Source organism: Hippoglossus stenolepis, chromosome 24 (genome assembly GCF_022539355.2).
Source record: "Hippoglossus stenolepis isolate QCI-W04-F060 chromosome 24, HSTE1.2, whole genome shotgun sequence".
Lineage (NCBI taxonomy): Eukaryota > Metazoa > Chordata > Actinopteri > Pleuronectiformes > Pleuronectidae > Hippoglossus > Hippoglossus stenolepis.
In genome coordinates this window covers 818,829-831,178 of record NC_061506.1, presented here as the reverse complement: position 1 = coordinate 831,178, position 12,350 = coordinate 818,829, and the positions used below count along the sequence as shown (strand labels likewise).

The following is a 12,350-nucleotide window of genomic DNA, read 5'->3' as shown; positions in this document are numbered from 1 at the left end:
ATTTACATGATGATAATTAAATACCAGAATGACTCCACCTAATGACTCCACCTAATCTTTTATTTTGATCTTCAAATTGCTTCTGAGCTGTTTCCTGTTCTTTGTCTTTTATTGTGAACTTTTTAAACTGTGTTTTTAAATGTGCTACATAAATTAAGTGTATTATTATCATTATTACTATTATTATGAAACACTTTTTTCTTTGCAAATGCATAAATATATTTAATACATAAAGGGAAGAAGTAATCTTGGTGATATTCATTTCTTTATTTTTTTATGTTTTAATCTTGAACTGGACTTTTGAGTTGCAGTTCCACTAGAACCCCAGCAGGTGGCAGCAGCTCCCCTCGGTTGCCCCTCTTGTCGCCAGTCGTTGACTCTTGACGACAGCAGACCGGAAGCCCCGCTCCGTGGCTCTCTCTTCCTGCTCCGAGGGGTTTTTGCTCTTTTCTCTTGTTTTTAACTTAAAAACGTGAAAAGTTCCTGAAGCTGAACTCGACGGTGAATGACGGGAATGGAGGAATTTCACAACGGAAACGAGGTTTGTCCCTGAAGGTCGTTATTTACATTATTGTCATCAAACCAGTTAGCTCCTGAGCGCTAGCCAAACACAAACAATGCTAACGCCTCTTGGTAAACACACCGAATTCACATTGTGAGGCTTCATTTACTCTTTATTCATTTAATGTTAATGTGAATTAGTTTGATCCTCATCACGATCATCTCGGTAGTTTTCTGTTTGTAAATATAATAAAACATCTGGAAAATGTAAGAAATCCATCCTCTGCTTGGAAAACTGCTCAAAACTTAAAACTCCATCTTGTTTTATTATAGTTTAATATAGTTTAATATATTATCGTGTTAACATCTGTTTCTGTTCACGTGAATCTGCTGCATTTTCTGCAGTAAAGGTTTATTCTGTGAAAGTTGAATTAACCTTGTGACTGACCGTGTGTGTGTGTGTGTGTGTGTGTGTGTGTGTTTAAACTTTCAGGGCTCCTTCAACTCGGACGAGGCCGATAACATCGTCAAGGAGGTGACGTCTATTTTCCACTTTGTCACATTTCAAATCTTCGTGAAAACTCAAATACTTGCACCTGAGCGTTTTTATTATTATTATTAATCAGTGTTTCCCCTGTTTTCCATATATCCGTATCATTGAGCAGTTAATGTATTTACAAGGTTTAACTCTGGGTTTCTTGTGAATATCTTTATGATTCATAAACAGGGACAGTGATGAAAACAAACTGAGACAGATGATTCCACCCTGTCGGGGTTTCAGTCTGAATTTCAGGTTTAAAAGTTTGTTTGCACAGATCTAGGTGTGCGAGTTTGTATTTATTTATTTATTCGTCATTATTTCTCTTTTTTGAGGCGATGAGGGAATAAGTGAGTGACTTATTACAAAGGTACATTCATAACCTGAACACATGATCAGATAAAGGTTTGTTTCGGTCACGTCTTGTCTAACAGTGTCCCTCGTTGTAGAGCAGAACAGAGTTCACTCTTTATCCCAGCGTCCTCGGGCTCAAACGGCGTCCGCTGACTTCCACATGACCGTGAAGCTCTGTTTGTTTCTCTCAGTGCATCGAGGGCGTCGTGGGCGCTGACGACTACAGTCAGAACCTGGTGAACAAGTGGACGGCCAGCATCGTGGAGCGCTGCCTCACACAGCTGGTCAAACAGGGCAAATCATACAAGTACATCGGTACGAGCGTCTTACTTCCTGTTCTGTTCTGCCAGGGTTTAAATCTGTGTTTTTTCAGCTGTAATCTGTTAAATTCAATAATAATAAAACTGATTCCTGGTTTGTTGTGTGTCTGAACAGTGACGTGTGCTGTGATGCAGAAAACAGGAGCAGGACTCCACACAGCAAACTCCTGCTACTGGGACACGGCCATGGACGGTAAGGACGACTTCCTGTGCTGATTCACAGCGAAGCAGGAAGTAACTGCACTTAAACAGAATCCCAGCATGCATCCTGACCTTATCCAGTGAAGTCGGCATCACATCATCAAATCCTTAGTTTGGTAATGACTGTAGACTGTAACTAATAAAACAACTTTATTCGTATAAAGCACTTTCCACAACAGCAGCTACAAAGTTAAAGGACAGAAAACAAGAAAGCAACAGAAGACAAGGGACATATCACATCAACCAGTTGAAATGAAAATGAAATCTTACATAAGAGATGTGGTTGTGTTCTGAATATCTGCCACTGTCGTCTCTGACCTTCTCCAAGGTTCAGCTGTGAAATTAAAGTCTGGCTTGTTTTTTATTTTTAGTCACAGTTTGGTTCAGCTTAGGCAACAGAACAACTTTACGATTAAAAATGTTGTTCTCCCTCAACTCTCCAATGATTAAGAAGTAAAATGTACAAATAGAAGAAGTTAATTCCTGCATATTTGTGTAAAACGTGTTCTTCTTGCTCCTGGATGAGTTTATTTTCTCCTGACTCCTTTGTCTCTGCAGGAAGTTGCACAGTGAGATGGGAAAACCGCACCATGTACTGTGTGGTCAGTGTGTTCGCTGTGGCCATCGCGTAGAACACACACACACACACACACACACAACCACACACACTCATCAACACACACACAACTGAACCCAAGAAGAGTATCATGCAGTGTGCCCCCATGAACAGCAGGGGGGGCCACCACGTGCCACAACCATCCAGCTGTTTGTGCAGCCGCAGAGAAGAAAACATCTGGATTTTCTCCTTCGGATGCAAGTAACACATCTCAACGTATTTATCTCCTCACGTCAGCGCTTCACCAGCTTCACCAGCTTCACCTTATTTATCACAGACGCCTGAAAACCTGCAGCCGCTCGACGCAGCTCGCTCTCTCGACATTTACATCATGTCACATGACTGCAGGAGAATAAACATCAAGAACAAAGAATAGTCTCGAATTACTTGTTTCATTCATATTTTATTATATTATTTATCTCGACAGCGAGAGCAACTGTTTCACATCTATGCTTCATAAATATTCTAAATGTTTTACATGAGCACAAAACAAAACCAAAGAGCTGCTGGTTCATCATTTAAACAACAAACCTGGTGAAAACTATTTCTTTTTTAAAGAATAGTTTTAGTATTTCTGTCTGTTCATGAAGAAAAAACAGAGAAATCGTGACCGTGTTCAGCCCCAGAAGCGAAGAAGCGTTTTGAAACTTCACGTATTATTGATGTAACGTTAAAAGGAGAAGAAAGCAATGTGTGAAATACAGCAGAGTTACTTCAGCTTCTTTACAAAGAAACCGTTTGTGGCGAGCAGCAGCGAGCGGAGGAGCACGTACGTTCAGAGTCTGAAAAGCTGTGGGTTTGAGCTCAGCTGCTACTTGGGAACTTTCCACTGTAGATTCTTCTTTTTCTAGAAGTTTTCTGTGTTGAAGATGAACTTGACGTCGCCCTCTGAGTGCGACAGACACTGTTTCTCCAGAGACTTCCCCAGCTGAGGCGGACCACACAGGAAAACCCCTACTTTGGTTCTGAGGACACAAAACACAGCTCAGAATCATCTAATTTTAATTCAGATGAGAATGTAACCTCAACCCAAATATCACTGGATTAGATCGATCCTGAAGAAAACTGGAGGATTTCTAAAGAGGTTTAATAAATCAGAATATCTGCATAAAGTTCAAGATGCATCGAATCTAAAAATACATATAGTTAATGTGACTTTAAAACCTCTTCAGCATAAATTCTTCTCTGGTGACGAAGAGAGAAACCAGCAGCTGTTTGTTCTTTACCAGTATTTACTTTATAAACGTCGTTCATTTGAGTTAAATATCATTTAATAATCACTGAGTCTGGTCTTTACAGAGTTAATGGGTGTGTGTGTGAGATCATAAACTCCACAGAGTGTGTGTGTGTGTGTGCAGGGCGATAACGAGCCTCACCCCGGGTGACTTGATGCGATGTTAGTGAACTCGTTGTCCCAGTTGGGTTTCCCGTACAGAGTCTTCTGTTTGAGGCCTGTGATTGGGTCGTTCTCCGCCTCGTGGTGCACACGGAAGTTAGCCGCCTGAAAGAACCCACAGGGCGACACAGTGAGAGGACGTCTGACACGCTCGTGATGCTTGTTTGGTGAAACTCAGGATTTTGGGTTTGGTTTCTGCAGGTTCTAAAAGAGACTAAACTTCAGCAATCTGAATCTGAGGCTTTAAAAAGTCCTAAATATGTTATATGCTGATATGCTGGACGTGGTCACTGCACCTCGGTCTCCTTCCAGCGGGTGAGGTAGATGTTGTTGCTCAGGAAGTCGCTCATGCCCTTCTCCGTCATCTGAAGCTCCAGAGACTGCAGCAGGTCGGCGAACCACTCGAAGGCCTGGGTCTCCGGACACAGCCAGTAAAAGTAGATCTGAGGAAGAACACGAGTCAAGGGGGCGTGATCGGTCTGCACATGGATCCATTATTACAGTCACAGCTCCGGTGTCGTGCATGAACACAAATACTGAACATGCTGATGTCATGCTCTGTTTTATAATTCTCACAAATGAAGTCATGAGATCTTCACTTTGTTTCTTGCTCTGTGAACGTCTTGTGCGTTCAGCCCTTCAGCTCTGGATTCATTCGTTTCAGCCTCAAGTCAAGTCGAGGTGAACGTTCTCTTGGTTTCTATCCAGAACCAACACTTGTCCACTCTCCTGGTTCTCCTGGTTCCTCTCACCTTCTTGGTGAAGACGTCCTGGTCGTTCTGGATGCGTTTGTACCACACGGACTTGAGGATGGAGGCGAACGGAGTCACGCCAATCCCCGCGCCCACCAGCACGACCACCTCGTAACGGAACACGTCTTCGCTGGCCGTCCCAAAAGGCCCGTCGATGGCAATCCTGAGAGACAGACACACAAGGGACATCTAGTATTCATCTGTCCTCAGGGTCCGTTTTGTGTCAGACATTAAATTATTTAAACAGAAACCATGAGTTTAAAGGGGAAAACACTTTAAATACATTAAATTGTATTAGTTTCTTATATGTTTTTGATACAAACTCTTAATCTGAACATGATAAATGAAGTTTAGAATCGTGTGTGAGAGAAAGTGAAGGAGCTGCCGCCTCCAGCAGGATTTCAAACGAAATGGACAGATCCTATTCTTTGCCTCTGCGCTCTCTCTCCTGAAAGGGAGAAGAATCACAGCCTCACACAAAGGCTGTAAATGTGCCCCCCCATCGGCAGCTCCTCAAAGGAGCGCTGGGAGGAGGTGCTGGAGGTGCTGGAGGTGCTGGAGGTGGCAGTTAAACGTTATCACAAGCAATTTCAGCCACAATTTGCCTCTTTTATCTAACGCTTCCCCCCCGGTGGTCGTACTTGGGCAGTTTCCAGGCCTCCTGGGTCTCGTCTTTGTCCCCCCCGTAGGCCTCGTACAGCGCCTGGGTCCAGTCCCCCACGATGCGGATGTGGGCGCTGAAGAAGTCGTCCTCGGGGGCGGAGGTCAGGGTGAAGGGGTGCCACTCCAGCCGGGAGATGGACGGACACTGGATGAAGACGTACTGACCCACCTCCATGCTGAAGCCCTTCTTCTTCATCTGCAGCTCCAGAGTGTTGGACGGGTGCATCACCACCTGGACACCGGGCACAGGACGATTAGAGGTCACGGACTCTGCAGAAGGAGGTTCTGTAGGGTTCAGTGTGTAGAACACGCACCTTGGTGATCACTGTCTTCTGGTGGGACCGGTAGATGCGAACGAGCCTCTCGCACATGTACAGAAACATGGGGCCCACCACCCACTTCCACGTCTGGAGAGGAACAAGAGGTTATCAGACACATCACCTGCATCACAGTGTAGTGAGCGCAGATGTTTACTGTCGCACCATCGGCGGGTTCCCAGCGAACTCTGGTACAGCACAGCCCGACGCATTCCTTCCCCAGTCCTCAAACTGGTCGGCGCAGGACTCGGGGTCGTTTGTCTTCTGGCTGGCAGACGTCTGTCCTCGCACGATACGCCTGACGTCAGAAAAACATAAAGGAAGAAATGATGAAGACTCATAGGAGAGAGAAACTATTTAAAGAAGGAGTTGAGACAGAGTCCAAGGGTCAGCTATGGGAAAAGAACAGTTGGCATCAAACATTAACCGACTCGACCGGTGGCCGAGCCGAGGACGAGTCTGATGAGTCTGAGTGATGTCAGTAAGAAACGAGCTGTGTGTGTTTTTACCCGAAGCCGTGGAACACCAGGCCGATGAAGAAGATGACGAACAGGTGGTGCGTGTACCAGAACACCTCGAAGTACGACCTCCGGATCACCTCCGTGGACGAGGTGATGATGAGGATGAGGGCGAGCGTGATGACCACGCCCGTCAGCCCGGCGATGGTGGTGAACATGACCACGGTAGGGTTCTGCATCAGAATACTCATTAGTCACCATGGTTTCACAGGGTCAAAGGTCAGTTTAGGAACATTTCTCCTGGAGGAAGTTCTCTGCTTCCTGGTTCTACCTTTCACTGAATCAGAGATGGAGGCAAATTCATGTCAGGATTTCATGAGGATTTCGGTTTTAATGAACAAAGAACAAAGAGAAGAACAAAGAGGAAGTTTCTGTCATGACAACATCTCTGCAAAGGCCAATCCCCCGAAGAGGAAGGTCACCAGATGAAGCAACACACAGGTTGAAGACACCAAATTTAGCAACTGACCCGAGGGAGTTGCTCAAGCTTGAGCAACACAAGAAGAATCCCACAACATGCATGAGTCAGAAGAACCGAACAGCCCAAGTGTTTCCACAACACGACAGAAGCAGGAAGTCGTCCGGTGACTCACCGTCTCATTGGTCCTGATGGGGTTCAGGAAGGAGGCGTTGTCCCCGGTGCCGATCTCCGAGAGGACGAAGGGCAGGAGGCTGCTGTTTCGATCCAGTTGTGCGTCCATGAAATACTCAAAGTTGAACAAGTGTGCGACGATGTGCACGGCTAGGAGAGAAAGGAAGGTTCTGTGCATCAGGACAAACCACCGAGCATCTCACATCGTAACTGTTGGACCAGGAGCCGTGAGTCCTGTGAGTTCTGTCACCTGTGTGGAAGGCGATCATGTACGCCAGCAGCTTGTGGAAGGTGATGTTCCTGTCCAGCTGTCGAGCGGCCGTGCGGCTGCAGCACTGACACACAGACACAGACATGGTCAGTACTGAGCAGAGGGACAGGGGGGTCTCTGGTGCTGGTGGTGTTCATACCTGGATGGTGCCGCGCAGGAAGGAGAGCAGGTTCCTGCAGACCGGCAGCAGGATGAGCATACAGTTAAAGTTCAGGCAGGCGGCGGGAGCTCGGGCCCAGGACAGTGCATGCTGGGAAAAGAGTAATCAGATTACTTCTTCAGCACGGCCCTATCACAGGTCGCAACTTTTCATCATTGAAGTTGCTTCAAAATGTTTCAAAATATTAAATAACACAAATCTTCTGACACTTTTAATCACGGCATGAATTCAGACGTTAAATATAAACATGTTCAAAGTCTGTTTCTCATTTAATCTTCTTACTGTGGCTGATTTTTATGCTTCAATTCATCAATTGGAATTTCATTTTCATTTTGGCAGGAATAATAAATAATTATATTTCAGTTTACCTCCTGGCAGTCACACGCTTCCATATACAGTATAAATACACACTTCTATTATCAGTTCTTTGTTCTTAGCAGGGTCCTGAATACATATCTTTACTTATTAGTCTTTAAAATACCAAACTACCACTAACTGTGATACTGAACTGTAAATAATTGATTCTAATATCTTTAGCGTTGATCTGTAAATCATCTCCAGCTCAACACAAACAAATCAAACAGTTTGAGCTTCACATTTCCCGACACCGATGATGTCTGTTTCACTTCTGCAGCTGTGCAGCAGCTGGTTTGATCTGAGCGTCGTCGTGAACTGAGCCGAGACCACGGAGAAAACCGAGCCTCACAGCTCCTTCGCCCCAGGACCAGGAAGTTTGAACGTGTGTAGATAAAGTGAGATTATCGCAGGCGTGGACGTGTTCAGGTGGAGGTGTGGATTAAAACCTCGTGAGTCATCCAGCTAATCAACAGTTCTTTCTGAGAACTGACGTGGACTGAGGAGGAGGAGGAGGAGGTGGAGGAGAAGTTTCCTGCAGCGTGTCTCATTAAAGATGGAGACTTGAAGCAGCTGCTGCAACAAGAGGAACTGAAAACCGATTCTCTTAAATGACTCATTTCACATTTTCCTGTTTGTTTGTTGGACCCTCAGAAGAAACGTGAATGTGCAGATCAGCATGTGGAGGCTGCAGGGCAGACTCACCCCCAGCAGAACCCTGGTGTAGAACCACTTGTCCGTCAGGAAGGCCATGTAGAAATGCACAAACAGGAAGGCGTTGATCCCGAGCCAGACCAGCTGCAGCACACATCCACACACACGTCAGGTTCACAGATTAACATCCAGAGCGGCAGGAGTCACTCACAACTCAAGGAAACAACTCAATCAGCTCAGAGGATCATAACGTTTTCTGCCTCCGGACACGAAGAAGAATTAAACATCGTCGGTGTTTTCAGGACCTGAAGTGAGTTTAGCACCTCAACATTTTAAAGTTGCACAAAGTGGATTTACACTTTGCTCCTGGACGAGCAGAGAAACGGCTGCAGATCAGTTTCCCTCACATTTAAGATCTTGATCCTTCAAAGTGAAGCAGCCGCTGCTGATTTACATATTTGGAAAGTTTCACCCAAATCAAAAGTTTCAGGTTAAACATGCTTATATATTTTTATTTTACTTATTTACTTGTCACTAACAGAATTATTATCTGTAAATGGATTTAAAAACTGTTTCATATGTGAACAATCAGCTCAGTGTTTGTGCATCATTAATATTTAAAAATCAATATCTATTTTTACTCTCAGAAACAAAATGAAACTTGTTCAAATCTGCTTCTCTTCTTCAAACTTCATTTTTCTACTTCTGATCTCAACTGGACACAAACGTTTTATCATCTTTCATTTCATATACGTACTGACTGAAAGTATCCTGTTGCACTTTATCAGGTTATAAATGCAGATGATGAACATTTAAAATAGAAATAAAAGTTGCATTTGAATCAAATCTACTCACAATAACGAAGATGGAGAGTCCCTCGTTGGCAGCAAAGTTCCCCATGGTGCCTGTGAAGCTGTGAGAGTGTGAGAGTGTGAGAGTGTGAGTGTGAGAGAGAACGCAGAAGGAAGCAGGAAACGCTGAAGGAGGAGAGTGAGGAGCTCAGTGAGCTGATTACTTTCTTTATTCCCTTTAGTTCAGAGCAAATAAGGAAGTGACTCAAGCTTTCTCAGGTTCCTTATCAATACTCAGATATTCGAGGCCGAACTAACAACAAGAAGAGAAATGAACATCAAATATTCACATGGGAAAACCTTTCATTTTTTAACTTTCATGTTCTGATGATCACAAACATTAAAAACAGGTTGTTAATGGTCTTTATATAAAGTCATGATGAACTGTTGTGAACGAATGTGGACAGATGTGGACGGTGGTGCAGCGGGGTTCAAGCAGGGTCTTGAACGCGTGTCCCCTTGAGGACAGGTGACGGTTGAGGAGGAACTAGACACTCGATGGAGACACTGTGAGTTGTGCGCAGAGGAAGTGGCAGATTTCTAAATGTGAAGTAAAACAGATTAACTGCCACTAACTTCCTGTTTCAAGGAGGTGGAACCAACACCTGAAGATCTTGACGCTGGAGCCTCGGACCTCAACTGAGCTGCTTCGGTTGGTTCCAGCTCTGAGACCAGAACTCATCCAGCTCAGTTCTCAAAACATCAATATCAGTCTGGCTTTGGTTCCTTTATATCCAGGTTATTGATATTTTGGTTTGTTTATTTCCAGATTATCGATCCTCACAATAACGTGAAGGTCGTGACACATAGGGAGAGGGTGTGTCATCATTTGAAACGCAGTGTTAAACATCTGTATGTGGAAGAAGAAGCTTCGTGTGAGCGGCTGCAGACGTTCCTCCATCCATCATGTGTGAGAACATCAGAGTACAGATACAGACTGTGGAATACACCCAACAACTGAAACGTGATCAGTTGTTATCGGGGCTTAAGACGGAAACAGCGATGTGTGTTCTCCAACTCTCACTCTGGATTAAGGTCCATCAGATCACTGCTGATTGTCCAGAGGATTTAACTTGGTAGATTACGTCCCAGCAGCCGAGGTTAAACCCTGAACCGTGAGCGGGAGCTTTTCCTCTTCCCTGCGAGGCCGAGCAAGGCAGCGGTCTCTGTTGTACAGTTTTATTAAAGATTGAAGAGCATGAATGTACAGTATAAATAATAGTAGAGATATGATCCCAGCTGCAGATGATGAACGTGCACGTTAAAGTGCGTCTCTGCCACTTGGCAGGAAACAGAAGAACCTCGCTGGTGACTGAAGCAGCTTCACAATAAAATAAAGAATAAAACATGCAGAGGAAATTAATCTTTAAAGGAAAACATTTGAAAAATAAAAGAACCAATATGTCTTATATATAGGAATCTGGTGTGTGTGTGTGTGTGTGTGTGTACAGTATTGGACTCATTCTGTCACATCTCCTGTGTGTCACTCTGCCATTAAACTTGAATAATGTATTGTCCTTTTTTGATTTCACAACCATTTGCTTGTTCGACACACGCACACACACACACGCACACACACACACACGCACACACACACACACACACATAATGTGAAACCTCTCTGTGTATCCGTGGTTACGCTGCAGATGCTGCTGCTGTAGTTTCATGGACGTCTCTCTGAGGATCCTTGTCAGTGTTTCTTCTTCTCTCTTCCATGAGCGTTTCAGACCCTGGAGAACAGAAGTGACCAGAACGTGTGATGTCTCCAGCTTCTCCTGATCTCATGAAGTCCTTGTATCTTCGTCTCCACCGGTGATGAGACAGAAATGAGTCGCTCCACATTCTCTCCATATTCAAACCAACACAACTGAATGAATTATGTATTTTCAGTGTCAATTAGTAAAACAACTCATCAGACATGAAGATGCCAGATGTTCTCCACAGATCACAGGCTGCACTTGGATTAGAGCAGATAAATAAGTTAGATATCTATTGTTATAATATCTCTACTAAATGAATAACTAATGAAATGAGCACATTTATATAAACTGTGGTTTGACCCTGAAGCTGCAGGTGAAGGTCGACTCCTCGGAGCGATTCACTCAAAAGGTCTGGACGGATTTTCCTCCTAATCCGGGGGAAGGAGATTAAACCTGTGACATCACCACCGACCCATTTCACAATGAATAATCACAAAGTGCAGCGAGCGGCGGGGGGTTCTTTAGGTTTAGTTCATTCTAACTGAACAGAACTAAAGAGCCTGCCTTCAGACCTGAGACCAGCTTCATGTTCTCTCATGGACAGAGAGTTGAGAGCTCCTCGTGTCCTGAGGACGTCTCACGCAGCCTCTGAGACGTTGGACATTTCACCGAAACTCAAATAGTGAACATTCCGATGACTGTGGGGATTTCCTGCGTCTTAAAGGAGCAGATTCAGGTCGTCGCTCACACAGAACAACAACCGACCACGAACTTTGAATCTTTTATAAAAGGAAATAAACATTTATTTAACTGGTCTGTACTGCAGTTAGCCAGCAGGGGGCGATCACTTTGGCTTCACTTTCTGTCTCTATTCCCAGTCTGTGATTCTGAAGACGTGACTTCTTCCACCTCTGATCACTTCAAATGTTAGATCTTATTTATATTATATCATAATATGATATGATATCTGCTGAGCTGCAGTGAGAAGCGTCACACTTCACTTCTGTCTCTGCTCTCAGATCAGTTTCACTCGCTGGCTTCGCTCCGCACGTCAGCGACTTTACATAGTTCTGCAAAATGCATGAATGATGCATGAGCTCTTCCTGCAGGACACGGCTGCATGTGAATGTCTGTGTGTGTGTGTGTGTGTGTGTGTGTGTGTGTGTGTGTGTGTGTGTGTGTGTGTGTGTGTGTGTGTGTGTGTGTGTGTGTGTGAGCCCCACCTCCTCCATGTTAGCAGTTGGGACATTGTGAGCTCTGCAGGATCATCAGATTGTCTCTGTCTCCGTGGGGCGAAGGAACAGGAACAGTGATCAGCTCCTCCTCACGTCGTATGAGGAGGAGCTGCAGGAGTTCACTGGGTCAGGGTCACGTGCTCTGCTCTGTTTTCATGTGTTTTAGTTGTTAACATTAGAATGTGTGAGTGGGGGAACTTTTCATTCGGCCATTTTGAAACAATAATCGTCCTTATTGAATTTTCAAACTCTTGAATCTGGAAATGGAAGAAGAGAAAAGCAGATCGCCGCAGATCGTCTGTCGCTGACTCACAACACCACCACACAACAACACAACACAACAACACAACACAACAA

The 12,350-nt window shown here is 44.6% G+C and overlaps 2 protein-coding genes and 1 long non-coding RNA gene across 3 annotated transcripts; 2 read left to right on the top strand and 1 right to left on the bottom strand.

The window, feature by feature from the left end:
- Positions 1 to 367: 367 nt before the first annotated feature.
- dynlt3 (dynein light chain Tctex-type 3) lies at positions 368 to 2,899 on the top strand. The gene is made up of 5 exons (XM_035150144.2): positions 368 to 541; positions 995 to 1,036; positions 1,585 to 1,708; positions 1,829 to 1,906; positions 2,473 to 2,899. Exons 1-5 carry the CDS (start codon positions 506 to 508, stop codon positions 2,544 to 2,546), a joined length of 354 nt encoding a protein of 117 aa, XP_035006035.1. The 5' UTR covers positions 368 to 505; the 3' UTR covers positions 2,547 to 2,899.
- A 14-nt stretch (positions 2,900 to 2,913) lies between these two features.
- LOC118103326 (cytochrome b-245 heavy chain) lies at positions 2,914 to 9,215 on the bottom strand. Its single transcript, XM_035150137.2, has 13 exons — positions 9,063 to 9,215; positions 8,259 to 8,351; positions 7,179 to 7,289; positions 7,019 to 7,103; positions 6,770 to 6,918; positions 6,168 to 6,349; positions 5,824 to 5,956; positions 5,656 to 5,748; positions 5,320 to 5,573; positions 4,679 to 4,841; positions 4,223 to 4,369; positions 3,907 to 4,031; positions 2,914 to 3,495 (listed from the first exon to the last, which is right to left on the bottom strand). The coding sequence occupies exons 1-13, from the start codon at positions 9,105 to 9,107 to the stop codon at positions 3,378 to 3,380; spliced, it is 1,698 nt and encodes a 565-aa protein (XP_035006028.1). The 5' UTR covers positions 9,108 to 9,215; the 3' UTR covers positions 2,914 to 3,377.
- On the top strand, positions 8,081 to 10,498 carry LOC124851405. Its single transcript, XR_007032455.1, has 4 exons — positions 8,081 to 8,517; positions 9,466 to 9,567; positions 9,648 to 9,710; positions 9,828 to 10,498. It is a non-coding gene; the product is annotated as an uncharacterized LOC124851405 (long non-coding RNA).
- The last annotated feature ends 1,852 nt before the right edge of the window (positions 10,499 to 12,350 follow it).